General features: G+C 40.6%; 1 protein-coding gene across 5 annotated transcripts in view; it reads right to left on the reverse strand.

Moving 5' to 3' along the window:
- Nucleotides 1–18,874, reverse strand: part of LOC108709477 (solute carrier family 41 member 1) — a 32,523-nt gene extending 13,649 nt beyond the window's left edge. Inside the window, exons 1-4 of one of the 5 annotated variants that reach the window (XM_041583877.1) lie at nucleotides 18,728–18,836; nucleotides 12,478–12,693; nucleotides 11,533–12,255; nucleotides 1,057–1,164 (exon numbers count right to left, since the gene is read on the reverse strand). In XM_041583877.1, coding sequence (XP_041439811.1) covers nucleotides 1,057–1,164; nucleotides 11,533–11,904 — 480 coding nt within the window. In that variant the 5' untranslated portion in view covers nucleotides 11,905–12,255; nucleotides 12,478–12,693; nucleotides 18,728–18,836. Of the gene's footprint in view, nucleotides 1–1,056; nucleotides 1,165–11,532; nucleotides 12,256–12,477; nucleotides 12,694–18,603 lie in introns of all 5 variants that reach the window. The other 4 variants (XM_018249373.2, XM_018249374.2, XM_018249375.2 and 1 more) reach the window with 4 other exon arrangements.
- Between the last annotated feature and the right edge of the window lie 1,594 nt (nucleotides 18,875–20,468).

A 20,468-nucleotide genomic window follows, 5' to 3' on the forward strand; every position in this document is an offset into this window, starting at 1 on the left:
CTTTCATTTAGACCCCCATACCTAAAGTCAACTAAAACTCATTTAAATATGAAATAAACCGAAAGTAATGGTTTCACCACCAATATGGATTCATGCAGTTTAATTAAAATCAAGTACAAAATACTGTTTATTACTACAAAGAAAAAAATACATTGTATAAAAAATATAAAAAAAAATATCAATTTTATAATATAAATTGCATTTATTGGAGATAGCTTTCTGGATATAGGGTCTCTGAAAAAAGAGATACCATAGCTGAAATCTAAAATGGTGATACAGAACGAACAATCATATGTAAACATGCAAAACCATAGGATTCAGCTTTAAAGGCCACTCTAGCCCTCCAGCCACCTCAATAGTTGAATTTCATTAAACTGAAAGGAGACATATTATGTAAAAAACAAGAATGTACCAGTGCATTAGACCCGTTTAGATATAAAAAAAATAGTGTTTCTGGTTACTGTATTTAAATTTCTGCAAAAACCCTACTAGTCCCACCCACCTGTTACATTTCCGGTCTGTCGAATTGTCTGGCTGTGCAGGGGAGCCAGCTGCACTCCGCACTGTAGGATAGGAACCTATCAGCAACTAGGCTGACTTGATAGGCCTATCTTTGCTTGTGTGACTGCAGAGCTGTGATTGCTTCTGGCAGGGACTATTAGGACACGCCCACCCCTCCTTTGAAAAACGGACAGAGACCAGTGAACATCTATAGTGAGCTTCAATAAAGGGGCCATTTTTAAAGATAGTAATTTTAGCACAATGTGAAACCAATACCATATTTTATTCATAATTGCCTACAAAATTAGGGTTCTCTCTTTTATCCTATATGTCTCATTTAAATTCAGTTCTTCTAGAGCAAAAAGCACAATAGCACTGGAGCCGTGACCATTCAAACCCAAAAGATGTAAACGTGGAGAGTGTGAGGGTGGGCGACATTAGGGCTGCTGTTTCAAGTGGCAGCAGTCCCGGAAATGCTGCTGGCAGTTCAAATGGAGACGAAAAAAAAGTAATTGAGCTCTCATATACACAAACAAATTCTGACATTGAACTTACAGCAGTTGACAGTCGAGAAGCTAATGTCATTTCTAGGTTCCCCTTCAACCCCAGCAGAGCTGGCACCAAGATAAAGACCTCCGTGACCTCTGTAAAGACCTTCCAGTGCTGCAAAAGGCAGAATAAAATAGTTAATACATCCTGATGAGAAATAACCCCTGTAATTACATTTTGGACAGTCAGGTTGCAGAGTAAAATTTCAGGGCAGTGGCATAACTTGACAGCAGGGCCTGGTGCACAATGGCCATCTTAAAGCAACCCACCTTATACCAGGAACTGGTCACATGGGGAATAAAGGAGAGTTCAAAATCTCCATTGCTTAGTTCCCAGAGCTCCATACGCAGATGTAGCTAGGCGGCATGCAGCCCTTAATTTTATGCCATTCTATGCCCTGGGTCTTTGTGACGTTCCCACAAATCCAGGCCTGACTGTCATTTAAAAAGGACTTTGCAAAAGCTTTGATTACCCCAGCTCCCTAAACTCCTTATGTCATCATAAATAACACTTTGGCTTATTTGTAGGCTAGAAGCAAAGAGCATGAAATGACTGAAGTGTTTAGATCATACTTCCCAACTGGAGGTCCCTTGGGAAAAGTTAGACTCACAGCTTAAAGGGCAATTCATTAGCAAAACTGTAATAACTGGAAAAAAACACAGAAATATGTTCAAACTTTAATAACCTGCCAAATTTTGTAAAATAAACATGGTAATTAGGGGGTGTGGCCACACAAATGGGCGTGGTCAAGAAATTTCGATACGCACGGCAAATGTTTTTGTCCCTCTTGATTTCAAAATGTTGAGAGGTATGTTTAAATATAAATATATACATGCACATATCCTCCAATTGCAGAAAACAAAATTCTTATGGGTTTGGCTTGCCACTTGTTTTTGAGGTCTACTGAACGAGCATGTGTGGCTAGCCTAAATTACAGCCTTCTTATTTGAGAATGTGTGAAAAGGAAGAAGGGTAATGGATTTTTTTTTTTTGCTCCAAATTCACAATGGCAAGTCTGTCAGACTTTACAATACAAGAGGGCAATTGCAGAGCCATGTGAAAAAACCCCCACTATATTGCAAAGAATGGGATAATTCAAAAGAAACTTTCATGCCATTTACCTAAAGGGGTGGTTTGCCTTTAAGTAACTTTTAGTATGTTATAGAATGGTTAATTCTAAGAACATTTTCAATTGGTCTTCATTTTATTTAAAAATAGTTTTTGAATTATTTGCCGCCTTCTTCCGACTCTTTCCAGCAATAACGTGATGGCAATCACAGGATTTGTAGAAAAAAACAACTGGAGTTTAAAAAAAGAAAAGTTTATTAATCCAACGTTTCGGTCCCATACAAGGACCTTTTTCAAGAAAAAAAAAAAAGTATTGTCCACTTTCGGGGTGTGCGGCCCATACATACACACATTCTGACATTCATACATACTGACCTTCCTCAAGGCAACAATATATATATATATATGTCCTTTTCAAATTAAACATGAAATCCAATTTCTATTTTTATTAAAGCATTCATAGCTGTTGTAAACTCATTTAAAAATCTCAGCTGTCAAATATTGTCTGCCCCTCCTCTATGCCCTGGGCCAGTGGCGGAACTACCGGGGGAGCAGGGGGTGTGAGCGGGCCAGGGCCCGCACCCCTTCAGAGCCCCCCGGCAGTCCGTGTGCCACTAACAAATGGGTTTGGCTTGCCGTACGGAGGGGGGGGCGGCTGCGCGTCACGCACCAGGGCCCGCCCCTGGGCATAGAGGCGGGGTAGACAATTTCTTTCACTTTCCATTCAGCACTTCCTAGATGTCACTGCTCTCCCCACATTCCCCCATTCTCTTTACCATTTAATTGTGTAGCCAGGGCATGGGAATGGACATCGGGTCCCCCATTCTGGTGCACAAACAAGACTCTCAGATGATGCAAGACATTCCTTAAAAACAGTGTCCACAAAATGGCTGCTGCCTGCTATCATTTTGAATTCCAAGACTGAAGGAAACAAGATTCAAATAATTTATATAGTGTAATTAAAGTTCATTTTGCTTGACTAATGTGATAAAATAGGGTTTTGAATATTTTTTCTGGATGACTGGTCCCCTTTAAAAAACAAACATTATGTAAAATATAATGTTTCACAAACATTATCTGCAGGGGCGTAACCTCAGGAGCCCACCTATACACAGAAGAAAGAAATCACGGCCCACACAGAGTGTGTGGTGGGGGTGGTTTGGGGAGGGGGGTTGCAGGTGACCCACTTACAAAACTGTGGGTGACTGCTTAATAATTAAAAAAAATCTATAGTTTTTATTTCTTTAGCTAAACAGGCCAAACAAGGGAATGAATGCTTCTCAAGTTTGTTCCTTGCAAGTTAAATAGATTGAGAACCTATTTATAATAGATAAACCCCTTGCACAACACTTCTGCTTATCTGTGTATTGAACCATTTTCAATAAGCAAACTGTACATTCACCACACATCTTATTCATTGAATGGAATGCATATTTAAGCAAGGCCCAGAGTACAGAATGGGATAAACAAACATTGCTTTCAAACTTTACATTTTTCAATAGTGTTTATTGGAAAGCTGCTTATTATTATAGTTACCATTACTGTGCTAACAAAAAAAAAAATCTTTGTGGAGACCCCCCCCCCTTTGAAGATTGTAAAGTAATTATCATTGCCATCAAAAGCAATATCTGTCTGACCTTGTTTTGTGCTACTATGGCTGACTTTTGAACCACTGTAGTTGAAGCCAGACCAGAGAAGACTCATGCAGAGTGGACTGCTACATTGTTTCATGAACACAAGCATTGCGGGGGGGGGGGGGCATTTGCAATACAGAGAAGTATTTTTCCTTTACAAATACATTTTAAAGTACTAAAACATTTTTATAAATGACTAATAACATACAGGGTAAAGAAAACAAAAAAAAAAACAATTAATCAAGCCAGCTGTTGCACACACAAGCAAATCTAGCCAAATTATATTTGCAACAATTCGACTCATTTAAAGGTTTTAATAAATGTATACTGCAACCCGTGCTTTATTTATTTTAAAATGGATCTTAATTTTAATCTACAGCATTAGATATTTCCGTTACACTCCTGCATCCATGAGGCACAGAGTGTTCACAGTTCTCTGAGTACTTGAAGTACTTATTATTTACATAGGTTTCCATATGATTTCAGGACAGTAAATAATGGCTTTAAAATGTCCTTGTGTTTAACTTGAAATGATAAATGTATGAAGAGGACAGGACACATGTAATGGAAAAGGTCAGCATGGAGCTTGACTCACCAGTCCTAACTGCTCTGGCATATTTAGGGATAATATTACCCAAGGGAAGCTGAACACGTGTTCTTAATGACTGACCTGGAAGCCCCTAGCTCTGCACAAGAAACTCTGGTATACAGCTTATAAACTGCAAAACATGTTGTTCAAATAACAAAACAAACACACAAACGTATTTCAGGCTTTAACATCTTTCATGTTAGTGGTACTTGAAGGTAAAACATTGTAAATATCATATTCCAAATATTTCACTTAAATACCGTATGACAATTCTTTCAGCACAAAGACAATTTTCTCTGTGCAGATAAAGCAGTAGAAAATCCCAAAATACTTCTCAATTGAAGAACACTAGCTTTATGTCTTAGCACAGTACCCTCTTGTGGTTAGCAATAGAAGCAAAATGGCAGCTAACAATTTTTATGCACCTTAAAAAAATGTTAATGTATGCAAAAAAAGTTTTGATCTTTCAATACATTAAACCAACACTGGGTTACTTTCCTTTTAAATCTTACAAGGTTACGTGGGTCTCTGAAATAACAGCAAGCCAACTGTCTCTGTCATTTCACATAAATTTGTAAGGAAGGTTCATATTTCATGCTTTGGAAGATCCCAAGGAGAAGAGGTTATTAGAGAAGAGGAGAGTGGGAGGAGAAAGCACCTACATCAGAGGCAAATGTGAAAAACAGAGAGGCCATAAAAGCCAGGACTAGTTCCAATAATAAACCAATAACAAGTACAGCTTCACTAACACAGAGGGAGCCTGGTAGAAGTAATTCAAGTCCTAAATGACCTACAGACACAAAGGGGGTGGGGGAGATTCACAATAGTGGGGATATTGAGACAAAATAAAAGTGGAGATAAAATTGTTTGATTTCCTGCCATATTCACAGACCTCCATCTCCGCTTCTGTGAATTTGTCTTTTAAACAGAACAGTTTAGAGATTGTCTTTAGCACGACATTTCAAATTACATTTTGTCTTCCAAAACCTGTAACGTCAGCTCTCAGGTGACTCTGAGCTGTACATTTGCCTCATACCAATGATTGTGCCCCTCAAAGAAGAGTTCCCCCACCATTTTAACAAGCCAATATGGCAGAACATGCAGGGCCGGATTTACATAGTAGGCGCCCCTAGGCCCACTGCAGTTCGTCGCCCCTGTCCTGTTCCCTTTATTCCTGCAAATTTTCAACATCGGGACTGGAGCAATGGGTATATGCACGCGAATTGTAAAAAAAAATTTTTTATTATCTCCTGCGCATCCCCAGTGTTTTTTGGTTAATGTGGGTGTGGTTGGGCAGCATGCCGCCCCCTAAGATCCTGCTGCCCTGGGCCTTGGTGGCCTTTCCACAAGTCTGGGCCTGAGAACACAACTCATAAAACAGGAAGTGCTCTTTCTGCAAACCAGAAGTGACAACATCAAAAGTGGGCAGGGACAGAAACATTTTGTAAAATTTCAAATGGAGTAAAATATAGACAATATAACATAAGATAAGAAATTTAGAGGAGACCCGCAACCCGGCACACAACCCGCAGACCCACATCTATACCTGCACCTGAAAATCCTACCCTCACCCCGCAGGGTACCCGGCACACTGCAGGACTCTAGCCCAAAATCCCAGTTTAGCTTCCAGTGTGTATGTCCTGCTCACAGATCAGCTGGATGGATGCTGAGAACAGAAGGGACACAGTTAAAAGAGGGTGCAACACTGCTGGGCAGCTCTGTAGTTCTGGGCATGATGGGAGGGGGGTGCTTTGTACTGGTACAAACACTAATATTTGCCAGGGTGGCTTTACTTCACTTTTACATAAAGATGTTTTGGTCACCTATTTTATGTTGGAAATAATTGACTTTTATATATAAATATAAATGTTTTTTCTTGTTTATAAACCTATTGTTATTCATTTCTAATTAATGAGAGAACAGGCATTGTTTTACTTCCTCCACTATTGTTAATTCCACCAATCAGTCAATCATTTTTCAGTAGTTAAATACCAAAATGTTTTTGGGAAAAAATGGGGAGCATGGGAGAAATTTTACACACACTAAAAAACATCCCTAATACAAAAATATCCCTGATATATCTTCTCCGAGCATTCATTTAGATTACAATGAATTAAGATGGAAAATAAATATCTAATTTAGGTAAATCTAAAAACAACTGGACTTGCGGAGTAATCAATGAAGACGTTTCACAAGGGCACATTGTAACTCTTATCTGAAGACATTGGATAATCCTATCACAGTAACTACACAGAATCAACACCTCTGTCAATTTCTTCAGATGTAACCTCTTTGAAGAGTTACAATGTACCATTGTGATTGGATTAGTGGAAGAGTTTATATGCCGAGAACTTCCCACACCAGTCAGTTGAACTGAAGAAGCTGCTCGGATGAGTAGTGAAACGTCTTCATTGATTACTCAGCAAGTCCAGTTGTTTTTAGATTTACCTATACTAGATATACCATGACCTGGATGAATGAAAATCTTCATAGTCATGGAAAATAAATAGTTTAGGACAGTGATTCACAACCTAGGGCTTGGGACCCAAAAATCGGATATCCGTAATATTTTAAGTGGGCATTCATGTGCCCTTAATAAAGTGAAATGCCTTGCTCCTGTATGCAATGCAGATAGTTAAAAGAAAGAGGCACAATTAATCCCAAAACAGTTTTTTGGCTTGCAAAGCAGAATAATTTTGGGTCCACTGTCTTAGGCCTAAGCAGGGTTGCCCAAACTTTCTGGAATATGGGGACTAGTATCAGCAATTTTAGCAAATCAGGGTCTGAAGACGTCAAGTGTTACGTGGGCTGACCACACCCTCTCTGCCCAATCAGTCCGGGGACAAAACAAACGGAAAATCAACAAAGGGCCCACATACTGTATGACTGCCATCCTATTGTTTTGAATATTTTGATTATTAGAATGAGCATAATGAACTCCTTGCAATGAGTCTCCTCACATTACATATATTACGGTTATGTGTATAGCCAACTTTAAAGGACCAATATTTACATCTGTTATGGCAAGTTTTAGAAGAATATTTGAATGTTCAGTTTGTAATACATAGATCTGTTTGTAAAGGTCTGCCATCAAGTGTCCCGGGTCTGGTACCAACTGGGTGTGGTGCACTCCCTGGATTAGCTGCCCCCCCTTGAGTTTAGTGGCTTTTTTTTTTTTTTTTAAACTGTGGAGTGGGAGTGGCCAAGAAACATTTGCCCATGGTTTCTGATTGTGGGCCCTGTGTATTTATTTACAGACCAACATAGCATGCAGTAAAAAAAAAAAATTATATATATATATATATATTGATATAGCAGCTAGTGCTCTTAAATTAAGAATAATAAAACACATTCTAGCAAAAACAGATTAATAGGTCCATGTACTTAATTAAATTCTAAAGCCCTTGAAAAATGTGCAAACCTCTCAGAAAGCAATCCTCTCAGAAAGCAATCCAAGATTAGCATTCCCCAACCCAATAATCACTTTTTATTAAATTAATTTTTAATAAGGTGCCCCCTACAGACCATGTTAATATGTTACTGTGGCAATAACCGCATTCCCCCCCCCAGGGTTGCCACCTTTCCTTGGCCCATGATACGGGCAGGGGTCATGATATCAGAGGGGGATGGCCAGCGATAGTGCAGCACGGGCTGTTCAGGCCAAATTTGGACAGGTGGCAACCCTACCCCTCCCTCTGCTCTAGATGCTTATGCATTACATCTGCTCAGTCCTTTTCTCTCCTTTGCTGAATATTGTTATTTTGTGTTTGTTACCAAATTACATCAAAATCAACAAAATGCATAAATTGCTCTTAAAGACACCCAAAGACAAAATCCCACATTTTAACCTGAACAGGCCCCACCCATCTAGACCCTTCTGGAACCATAACAAAATTCCAAATCTTTCTTCTCTCACACTGGATAATCACATGAACAACTATGGGTGACAACTGCCACATGTATCAGCATCAGTTCCTATTTCTGGCTTACTGACTTTCATCACCAATTGGGCAGTGGAAACCTCCCAGTGTACTCCTGCTTGCACAATCAGAACAGCAGGAACGCCAGCTTCTTATTGCCTCTCATTGCCTTATCTGCCAACACACCACTAATTGTTCAATATACATCGGTAAATTAACCTGCCATACATGCACCAAAATGTGTGTGTTGTATGGCCAGGTGTGGAGTACCAGCTTTTAAATATGTCATGGCTAGAATATTTTATGTCCAATTTGTAATATTACATGGGTCCTTATGGATTTACAGCCCAACATTAGCATGCAATAACTGCCTTCTTGCAGGAATTTAAAAAATAAATACAATTTAAAAAACAAAAACCAGATGAAACAGCAATGTACATAATTAAATGCAGAATCTTATGAAAAATGTGTAAATCTCTTAAAGGCATGTGAGATTAGTCAGATTATGATTTTCCAAAACAATAAATGTAGCACCTTCTTATTAAAATGATTCAGCCTTTTACTATAAGGGAGTTTTTGTGGCAACCCCCTCCCCCATCAAAAATCTATTGCCCGCCCCCTGCCCAGTTTTGGGGGTGAAGGTAAAGGCAAGAGGGGATAGCATAATAGTGCATGCAAGTAATGGGGTGTCAGGAAGCAAAAAAAAAAAAAAAAAATCACTGCTGATATCACAACAGAGGTTATAGTGACAGGCGGTACAGTATCATGGTATTTTTTTTAAATTGTAAATAGTAAAAAAAAAAAAAAAACCCTTGTTGCCCATTGGTTCATGAGAACATAAATATAGCATACATTCTAAACTGTAATTTTTCATCAGTCTACACCAGTGATCCCCAACCAGTAGCTTGTGAGCAACATTCAACCCCTTGGATGTTGCTCCCAGTGGCCTCAAAGCAGCTGCTTATTTTTGAATTCCAGGCTTGCGAGGCAAGTTTTGGTTTCATAAAAACCAGGTGCACTGCCAAACAGAGCCTTAATGTAGGTTGATAATCCACATTGGCGCTACCAAATGGCCAATCACAGCACTTATTTGGCACCCCAAGAAAATTTTTCATGCTAACGTTGCTCCCCAACGTTTACTTCTGAATGTTAGTCACGGGTTCAAGGTTGGGGATCCCTGGTCTACACCAATGAGGAACCAAATAATGAAGATTACCTTATAAATAGCCCCCATTAATAAAACAAATGATGTATGTTTCACACAAGGGGAAATTCAAAAGAGACTAAAACATGTAAAGATAAACAAAGGTCCGGGCCAGATGGTATGCATTCCAGGGTACTAAACGAGTTTAGCTCTGCGATTGCTAAACCGCTTTACACAATATTTCAGGATTCGTGATCTGGCATGTTGCAGAGAGACAGATGAATTGCTAATGTGATGCAGCTATTCAAAAAGGGATCCCCTTCTTAGCCTCAAAACTATAGCCCGGTTAGTCTGACATCAGTGGTAGGGAAACTCTTTGAAGGGGTATAGTTTATAGAGATATAGTTTTAGGACTTGCACTGAAGTCAAGTATTTTGAGTTTGTGCCAGCATGGTAAACTGGTTAAGGGGATGGAAAATTTAAATTATGAGGGTAGGCTGTCAAGATGGGGTTGTTTTCTCTGGGGGGAAAATGCTTGGAAGGGAACATGATTACTCTTTACAAGTACATTAGAGGGCATTATAGACTGCTAGGAGGAGATATATTTTTCCATAAAATGAACCATCTGACCAAAGGCCACCCCTTTAGACTAGAGGGAAAAAAAACTTATTTGCAGCAACATAGCATAGATGGTTCTTCACTGAGGTTGTGGAATACACTGCCAGATGATGATATGAGGGCTGATTCTGTTAACACCTTTAAGAGGAGCTTGAATGATTTCTTGAAAAAAACATAATATCCAAGGCTATAGTGATACTAAAATATACAAATATAGATTTGGTATGTATAGTTTCAGTGAGTGTGTGTGTAGATATGTGCACTGGGTTTTATTTGGAGGGGTTGAACTTGATGGAGTTTTGTCTTTTTTCAACCAAAGTAGTGCAAATGGGTTGATGGCTCCATAACAAACTGCTTCATTTTCTTTAAATCAGAATATTAGAGGGAGAGCAATGGGGGTTCATGTTAACCTGATGAACCAAATTTCAGACACACTTCTCAAGGTCAATATAGCATAGTGTTTATGGATCAGCCAATCACAGGTAATACACATATAATGCATAGGCACTGCTCATGTGACATCAGTAGCACCAGGTCAAATGGCAAGGACACTGGTGATGTGCGGGCTGGGCAGATACCCGCGGGTTTGAGTTTTCCTTGGCCCACACATCACTGAAGGACACCGTTGACCAGGGAGTGGGTGTGGCGATGATTGGGGTGGCTCATCACACCCCCTTCTTGTCATAATCAAGGTTAAATCCTCACACTTTTTAACCAAAGTTACAGAAAGCTGCACCTTGCACATGCCTATCCCTAGTTCCGGTCCCGCTAGTCAGTTCTGGAAAGTACCTTGTACATGTTTAATACACGTTTCTTACTATTAGACCTCTGAATGCACCTTTCGCCTTGAGTAGATTTAGGGTTCCTGTCCCTATGAAGCATGACACTTTATAAAATATTCACCAGTGAACAGTTGGACATTTAATTTTACAGTGTTAAACTTTAAAATTACAAACAATAGATATTATGTAGAAACAATGCTAGTTAGGATGATCTACCATTAGTGATGTGCAAGCTGGCCCAAAGCCTGTAGGCTGGGCAGGTTCAGGCTGACTTCTGCATAATGTTCTAGACTAGAGTGTATTTCAGATGAACTTTAGCCTATGTCCATCCTGCACACAACCTTCTACTACCCACTTCTGCCTCTGTGCATTCCTTTTTATATACCTGCGCCGATGTACCCGCCCCCTTCCGGGACATAACAGCGGGGCGGGTGCTGGAATATAAACAAATGAGCACACAATGGGTTAAGGTCACCAACATCGCTATCTCCTGAATGTTTAACCTTGCTCAGAGTTAATGTTTAAACAGTAAAGTTTAAGATTACTCAAAAAGTCCAATTCATTGTCACCTTTAAGTTAATTTAATTTATGTATCACTACGAGACACTTTCATGACCTGGATAAAATATATATAGAAATATTAGCAGAGAAGTTAAAAGCCATCCCCTAACATGATTTTCCTTGCAGACATATGGAATAGATTGTACAAGATCTTGTTCATTCTCACCTGCACGATATCTAGCACCATTCCTGCAGCCACAGTGCCAAACCCTGCCAGAAGGAATGGAAAAAGAACCTGCAATCCTATAGAGAAAGAAGACTCTTTCAGAGAAACGTCAACTTCAGGACAAGCATCAGCATTTGGGTCATCGCTCTCTGTACTCTGGCTCCCATTTTCCAGCAGAGAATCTTCCTCCTGAACACCCTTTGTGTTGGCACGGGATCCTATCTTTACTACTGTACTTTCCTCAGACCCCAAGAAGCTAGAAACCACCATCTGTGCATTGCAATTCACATCCACTTCTTGCTGGATTTCCAAAGAATTGTTTCCAACTCCATTGGCTTCACATTCATCCCCGGGTTCTGTTACAGGTGGCATATTTTAACAAGTCTTAGGTCACTCAGTATATCTGCATATACAGGACAGAACCCTGTTGCTCTCCAAGAAGAGCTCCGCAAAATTGTGCCCCCCCTCGAAACAAATACTAAAGAGACAGAAGTGCTCCCCATTAAGGACCAGGGGAAGGAAAACACACTTTCAGGCTGTCACTTCTTGTTCTCACGCAAGAACCCAAACTGTTGGCCTCACAAGTAACAAAATTACTTGTGAGTAATTATCTGGTAACTAGAAAAACAGCAGGAAGGAAAACTGATTTATATCAGATTGCAGCTCTGTCCAAAAGAGAAAGCATGTCCAAAAAGAAGTCAAGAGTCTTTCTGTATCTTCTTCCTTTGAATGAGAAAAAAAAGATAATGAACCAATAGTGAAGCAAATAGCACAAATATAGTTAAATGAATGTACAAGAGAAAAAAAATGGTGGTCATACTTAAAGGAGAACTAAACCGTAAAGTAAAAAAAAAAAACCCTATCTCCCTACCCTACATAGACCCCTGCCTCCTCCCCCCCCAGCCTAGCTGCTACCCCGGGCAAATGCCCTATGTCTTTACTTACCCCTCCGTGCAGATTCTGTCCAGCGGAGTTCATGGCAGCCTTCAGTAATCTTCGGAATAAGGCCGGCGTAACGTCGCATGCGCAGATGGAGCAATTTTCTGTTTCACGACAACCGTGCATGTGCCGAAACTCCCGAAAATTGCAAACGCAACAGTCTCATTTTGAAGGTTACCAAAGTGGCTGAAGATGGCGCCCATGAACTCCACTGGACAGAATCTGCATGGAGGGGTAGTTAAAGAATTAGGGGCATTTGCTTGGGGTAGCAGCTAGGCTGGGGGAGAGGAGGTGTCTGTAGGGTGGAGGGTTGGGTTTTTTTTTTACTTAGTTCTCCTTGAAAGACAGTTTGAGAGAGCAAAACTAATAGGGCTCGTTAGAATGTACGTGACCCTACTGAGACAGGAAGTTCTCAGAGTTTACAATTCCTAAATAACCCCCCAGTAAAGGATATTTTTAGTGGTGATGGCAGGGCCAGTCTCACAATACTATTTGTGAATTCTTACTACTTAGAATCCAACTGTTAATGAATACCAACTATACCTGGACCTCCCAATTTTATCTGTACGACAACGCTGAGGAATGTTCAAAAAACAGCTAGAAGCTGCAGTTTGGACACTTTATAATATATTAACGGCAATACTACTTAACTTCGTGCCCTGTACCTCCTCCCCTTGCTCACTCAACCACTCCACCTTCTGCTGACGCTCAGTCCACACAATTCTCTTCCTCTCCAGCTCATCACACCCCTTTAAAGGGGTTGTTCACTTTAAATTAAATTTTATTATGATGTAGAGGGTGATATTCTGAGAAAATTTGCAAACTGGTTTTCATTTTTATTTTGAGTTATTTAGGTTTGCAATTTCAGCAATCTGGTAGCTAGGGTTCAAATTACCCTAGCAACCATGTACTGATTTGAATGAGAGACTGGAATGTAAATTATGGGAAGGCTCTGAATAGAGAGACAAGTAATAAAAAGTAGCAATAATAATAAAATGTGTAGCCTTAAAGAGCATGTTTTTAGATGGGGTCAGTGACTCCCATTTGAAAGCTATTTGATGGCAAAAGAGCAGGGCAAATAACTCAAAATATAAATAACGAAGACCAATAACAAAGTTACTATGAATTGGACATTCTACAGCAGGGGTGCCCAAAAGGTAGATCGGGATCTACTAGCAGACCTTTAGCTGGTGATCAGTAGATCTCAAGGCTGTTTAATAGATTGACTGAATTACCCTCCTATTTGATGCTTTTCATTCAGATATTTATTATGCTAAAATTACAAAAGAAATAGTTGTTGCTTAAAAATAGCAATATAAATCAATATAATATTTAAGTAATATGTTCCATGGAACAGAATGCCAATTATAATATTATGGATGTAGATCATTATGGGACAACATCACTAATGGGGTTATTTACTAAATTGCAAATGCAAAAATCACGAAAAATTTGTCAGACTTTTAAAAAAAAAAAAAAAAAAAAACCACAGATTTTTCGGAATTTATTATACCCCGAGGATGGAAAAGTCTTTATCTGAAAATCCGGCATCTCAGACCTGTTGAGGTTGCATATAAGTCAATGGGGGAAGTCCCAATGATTTTTTGATGTGCGATGGGTTTCGGGCAAAACACCGAAGTTTTCAGAAAATTAGGAAAAAATCAGATGAAAAAGGCAGAAAAATTTGTAAAAATCTGTTTTTTTTTCCCGCAAAGCAAATTGTCGGGAAAATGTAATAATAAATAAGCATAAAAAACCAGAGCAGATTTGATTGGAGTTTGTAGCAGAGAATATTAAGATAAATTCGGACTTTGATAAATAACCCCCTAAAAGTAGACCTCTCATTAATTAAGTATGGGCACTCCTGTTCTACAGCATACCAAAAATTACCTCATAGGTGAACAACCCCTTCAATTATACCCCACTGCGCCTAAGGCATGTGCCTTTGTTGCAGATTCATTGCTCCGCCCCCGATTAGATTTGTAGTGAAGCAACATTTGGAAAACATTGAATGAGGCCAGTGTTTGTAGTCATTCAATATTTATCAAAACCATATCTGCAATCAGAAGTGAGAGAGAGACACAGATAGACAGACAGACACTATATATTGTCCCCTTTAAAAGCCGCAATCTTGAAAGAGCTGGTTGCAGAGAGCCATGTGCTTTCTATTAGTTCTGGCTTTGCTATTAAAATGCACCCTTGTCTACTACAACTGCTCAGTAAATTAACACACAATCCAACTGGGTACATTCCCGGGTTAGGATCAAGTTCAGAGACCTCAACGAAACAGTAGAAGGTGATCTAACCTTCTCCCAGTGACACGTGGCAACATTTAGCAGTTACACCAATATTTGCGTAGAAAGTATCAGCATTTGGAATTTTAAAAAGGACCCTGCTGGACTTGAAACATGCTGTACTACATGTGCATATAATAAAGTACAAGCTAACTTAACCCTTAAGAAGTATTATTTGCAGTTAATTATTGGTATCCCAATTCAGGTCATACATGTAAAAGTAATTGGGATCTATGCAGGAGCAATTCCCACATCCAACGCAGCAGATGGTTTCCCTCCTAACAGCTTAGGTCGATAACTATAAATGCTTTTTGATGGACAGGCTGTAATTGCAGACAACACATTCTGCTATAGGACTATAGGGTAACACAACTGGCAGATACTGCAGTCACCGCTACAACGCATGCACGGATTACAGGACACAAAGCCAGTAGTGTTAAGGCACAGAAGAAATGCGAACGCTACCACCACAGGAATTCCACAAGCTGCTTACACAATATGATAATATATGAAACACACACACACTGCCGGTAATTGCAAGATCAGTACACAGCAGCAGCTTACTGAAATGCTTCTCTGCTGGGTCTGCCGATAAGAAATAGGATGACCAATAAGGACTTCTAACAAGACAAATGCACTACAGAAATGCTGCATTGGAATAGAATTCGGTTACAAAATCCCCAAAATCAAAACCACTGCAATGTTTTCAAATCCGTGTGCATGCCAAGCTAGTTGGTAGGACAAAAACAAATTGACAAAGCTTCCACAAAAAACAAACAAACCAATCTCTATGCAATATACATTTTCAGACGGACGTAAATTGTTAACGCAGACCCTCAAAAATCATTAACTGTGTATACTGAATATTAACATGGCATTACAGAAATAAGGAAGGCATTACTAAAGAAGGCTCTCAGTAACCACCAGATTTCAGGTTAATCCCTTTAAACTGTACCACAGTTTCATTTAAGCTTTTGCCACGATTACATTTAAACCTATTTACTACAAGATTAACTATGACTTAAAAGGGTTGCTCACCTCCAAATACTTTTGTTCAGTTCTGTTGGTTTCAGACAGTTCATCAAAAATAAATTACTTTCTATTTTCTATTTGTGACAGTTGTAATGTGTAAAGTTTCATTTTTCACCTTCTAAAGCAGTTCTGGGAAGGGGGGGGGGGGTCACATCTCTAACTGTTCTAAATGGATACATTTAGTTGATTCATGTTATCTTTGTCCCTGCTGAGAATCCCCAAAGGCGGCTGTTAAGGTGGCTATACATAGAGAGATCCGCTAGTTTGGCGATGTTGCAGAATGAGCGGATCTCTCCCAGTTATGCTCAACTTGAGGTGGGCGAAATCGGACTGATCCAATCATGGGTACTAGGGTTCATAATGCAGGAGTACGGGCGGTCAAATTGCAGGACCGCATCAATGAACAGATCTATTCCGTGATCTGACGGGATTTTAATCCCTGCCCCATCAAAATCTGGCCGACTTTCGCCCAGATATCGATTGGGGAAGCCTGTTGGAGGGGCAAAAAGCTGCAGACCCGGTCTGTCAGCAGCTTTTGTCGGCTTGTGTATTAGTGATGCGTGGGTCAGGGGACCATAACCAGCCCTCCCCCCGCAACTTCTGGGTTCCTTTTATAGACCTGCCCCACTGATGACATCACAAAAAGGGCAGGGCGTGCATCTATGAAAGCGGAAGCCGGAAGTGTAAAGTGGTGGGCGGGAAGAGCAGGAAGAAGAGTTCAACCCAGACCCGCCCACCATGAAACACGTGGGTCCCGTGGGTATCAGGCCGGCCTGCATATCACTACCGTGTATGGCCGCTAGGGATGCACCAAATCCAGAATTCTGCCTTTTTCAGCGGGATTCGGATGAATCCTTCAGCACGGCTGAACCAGATCCTAATTTGCATATGCAAATTAGGGGTGGGGAGGGAGATTGAGTGACTTTTTGTCACAAAACCTGGAAGTAAAAAATGGTTTCCCCTTCCGACCCCTAATTTGCATATGCAAATTAGGATTTGCTTCAGTATTTGCCCAATCTTTCGCAAAGGATTCGGGGGTTCGCCCGAATCCAAAGCAGTGGGTTTGGTGCATCCCTAATGGCCACCTTTAGAATTGATACAGTAGTTGCTACTATTCCACAGATACTGCTAAGAAATGTATCAACTAAATGTAGTAAATTGTAACATTTCAGATGCTCCTGGATTATTGAGCTGCCAGACAAACACCTAAAACAGAAACATTTAACTTCAATTTTGGGAAAAACTGTAAAAAAAATAAAAGATGGCGAACAATCTGAAAATAACTCAACTGAAAAAAAAGTGTTTGGAAGGTAAACAACCCCTTTAATAATAACAGACCTAGAAAAAGTATCTGTAAAAAAACATTACAGAACTAGAAACTACATGGCAAGTAGCATTAGAAATAGGGATGCACCGAATCCAGGATTCAGCCTTTTTCAGTAGGATTTGGATTCGGCCGAATCCTAATTTGCATATGCAAATTAGGGGTGGGAAGAGAAATTGTGTGAGTTTTTGTCACAAAACAAGGAAGTAAAAAATGTTTTCCCCTTCTCACCCCTAATTTGCATATGTAAATTAGGATTCAGCCGAATCTTTTGCAAAGGATTCGGGGGTTCGGCTGAATCCAAAATAGTGGATTTGGTGCATCCCTAATTAGGAAAGAACCAAAAAAGCAAATGTCACATGGTGCATTTTGCTGAAAGAAATAATGCACTCTTGTCAGCTATGATAGCCACCGGAAAGTATGCATCTTTGAGGCAAAATATGCCCTAAAGGCAGCAGATCACTTGTATTTCTGTTGGCGGGAGAAAACACAGTGTGTGACAATGGCCTATAGTTGTATGCAATGTCATGTGGGAATAAAGGCTCTATCCTTATGTCACAGTCTTATTATTCATGGGGTCCCAGGTGCAAAAACAGTAGCAGGTCTTTCGGAACTCATCTTTTTGCACCAGGGCACTATGGGGTGTAACTCACTGAGCAAGGAAATTTCAACTATATAGAGGTTTAAAAATCAATAGCGCAAAGTACAAATAATAGTTCAGATAGAGAAAAGAAGCGACTTAACTGTAGAGGAAGCATTACCTCTACAATTCACAGATCCACTGGAATCAACCTTTAATCACATCACCTCAGTTATGCCTAACAAAATACACAGCACAGCTAGAGCCCCTAAATCAGCATAAATGCACAGAAACGCTCCAAACGTTGGCTCCACTGCCTCTTTGTAAGCTACTATGTCCAGAGGGAGTAAGCTCCAGGTGGAAGCAGGCAGATCCACAGAAAACAGAGTGTATAAAATCAGCATGCATGCAGCCCAAGAACACAGAGGCACCCAATTCAGCACAAGGTCACACACCTGAATTCCTTGGACCACTGCTGCACTAAAAACACGGAACTGTCCTTAGCAGGAGAGCTTTTAAAATAAGACACAAGAAGGTGGTAAATGTCCTTCTTTACATTTATAGCACCTGGTATAATCTTTCAATACCATTTAACCAGAAGCAAAGACATTTATGCAGGTATGCCAGCTGGGCACAGCCAACTACTATTTTATATCTGTGCAAAGGAATGAGGAGACTGACCCCAGACATAATAGACTTTACATGGCCCTACATACAAATCAATTTCTTAAAGTTCTGTCCAGATACTGAAGAACACACACACTCTCGCACAAGGCATCACGTGACCAGACTGTAGCTCAGGTCTCTTAGGATGAAAGGGAACCATAAAACAAGCAGCAGGCATCAGAGACACACTGCAATACTAACAGAAGAGGAGAATCAGCAGACGTTTAAACACCAACCATTATAAGGACCTTCCCACCTGCTTCCGTCTCCCGTGGATGCCTATACTGAGCACCATCCAAAAAAGGCAGCGTTAAAACTCCCAGCAACCCAATCACATCGATATCATTTGAATCCACGTACCTACAGACGACAGCTTACACACTGCAACACTTTCTTCACATCAGCAACACTTTAACTTCCCCATGATGTCAAAGCCCCACACCCACGGCAGCCAATGGAAGTTAGGCTCCGGTCATTGTACACGGTGTCTATTGGCTGGAGTAAAATTTGAGGAGGCGGGACTTCATGACACGTAGATCCAACCAAAAATAGGCGGCTGTTATGTAAGGCGGAGATTTTTCTCCACACAGTTGCCCTTTAGAATTTTCCTTGCGTGCGTTGTTAGGCTCATTAGCGACAGATGAACTCTGCTTGGTAGCGCGAAACTTTTGCGTTTTGCGCAATGCATCTCGCTTGCTTTAGCCGTGCTAGATGAATATTTAGTATTAGCGTACATTTATAGAGGGAGAAGGCGGCAACCCTGGTTTAAAGAAGAAAGAATGATAACATAAGTGGGGAGGCAATTATTTGTTACACCTGTTCACTATCCACAGGCGGTGCTTGAATTGGGATTAAAAAGGCCACAACTCCCATCATGATCATGATCATCCCCTCCCAGTATAATGGGATGATGGGTGTCACTCGAGTGAGGTTAAAACTCTTTCTACTCACACCAACACACATCATAGGGGAGCTGCATGAAGCCATTACCACTGGGAGCCCATACTGGGACAGAGGAAGCCCTAACTTGCTCCTTAAGGTGGCCATTGGGGCAAATTCACTAAGCGCCGAAGCGCCGAACGCTAGCGTTAATTCGCTAGCTTTTGGCATTTTCGTTACTGCGCAAATTCACTAACGAACGCTGGCGTAGTTTCGCTAGTGTTACTTCGCACCCTTACGCCAGGCGAATTTTCGCTAGTGATGTAACTATGCAAATTCACTAACTTGCGCAGTGTACTGAACACTACCTTTTACACTAGACTTCCTTCACCACCTCAGACCTGGCGAAGCGCAATGGAGTAGATAGGGATTGTTTGAAAAAAAGTCAAAATTTTTTCTAAGTCCCAAAAACGCTGGCGTGTTTTCTACATTATGGGTGATAGGCTGAAAAAGATCGAAATTTTTTTTGGGGCTCCCCTCCTTCCGCCCTACATTTCCTGACTCATGGCAACTTACCTAGATAGTGGGCACATGTGTAGGGCAAAATAAAAATTTTATTTGCTGATTTGAAGGTTTTCTAGGCATTTGTAGTGCTGATACGTATTCCTCCATTGAAATTTGAATTTCGCGCCATATGCAAATTAGCCTTCGCTAGCGTAACTTCGCTTTACATAGCGAATCAACGCTAGCGCAACTTCGCAACCTTACGCTACCCCTGAGCGCAACTTCGGATTTTAGTGAATTTGCGGAGCGCTGGCGAAACTACGCCTGGCGAAGTGCGGCGAAGTTGCGCCTGGCACAACTTCGCATCTTAGTGAATTTGCCCCATAGACTCAAAGATCCGCTCGTTTGGCGACATCGCCAAACGAGCGGATCTTTCCCGATATGCCACTAACGGCACGGCTATATCGGGGGTAATTCGATCGAATTACGATGCGCCAAGGGGCACCGACGGGTCGGTCGGTTAAAAATCAAACCTTCCCGATCTATATCGTGGCCAGATATCGATCGGGAAGACCCATCGGAAGCCCCCATACACGGGTAGATAAGATGTCAAATCGGACCGATATCGGCAGCTTTATATACACTTTTTCTAGCACAACTGATTTCACAAATCTGCAGAAAGTCCAATTTCTTCTGAATATTCCAGTACCCAGTGCTT

This window comes from Xenopus laevis, chromosome 2S (genome assembly GCF_017654675.1).
Source record: "Xenopus laevis strain J_2021 chromosome 2S, Xenopus_laevis_v10.1, whole genome shotgun sequence".
In the NCBI taxonomy this organism is placed as follows: domain Eukaryota; kingdom Metazoa; phylum Chordata; class Amphibia; order Anura; family Pipidae; genus Xenopus; species Xenopus laevis.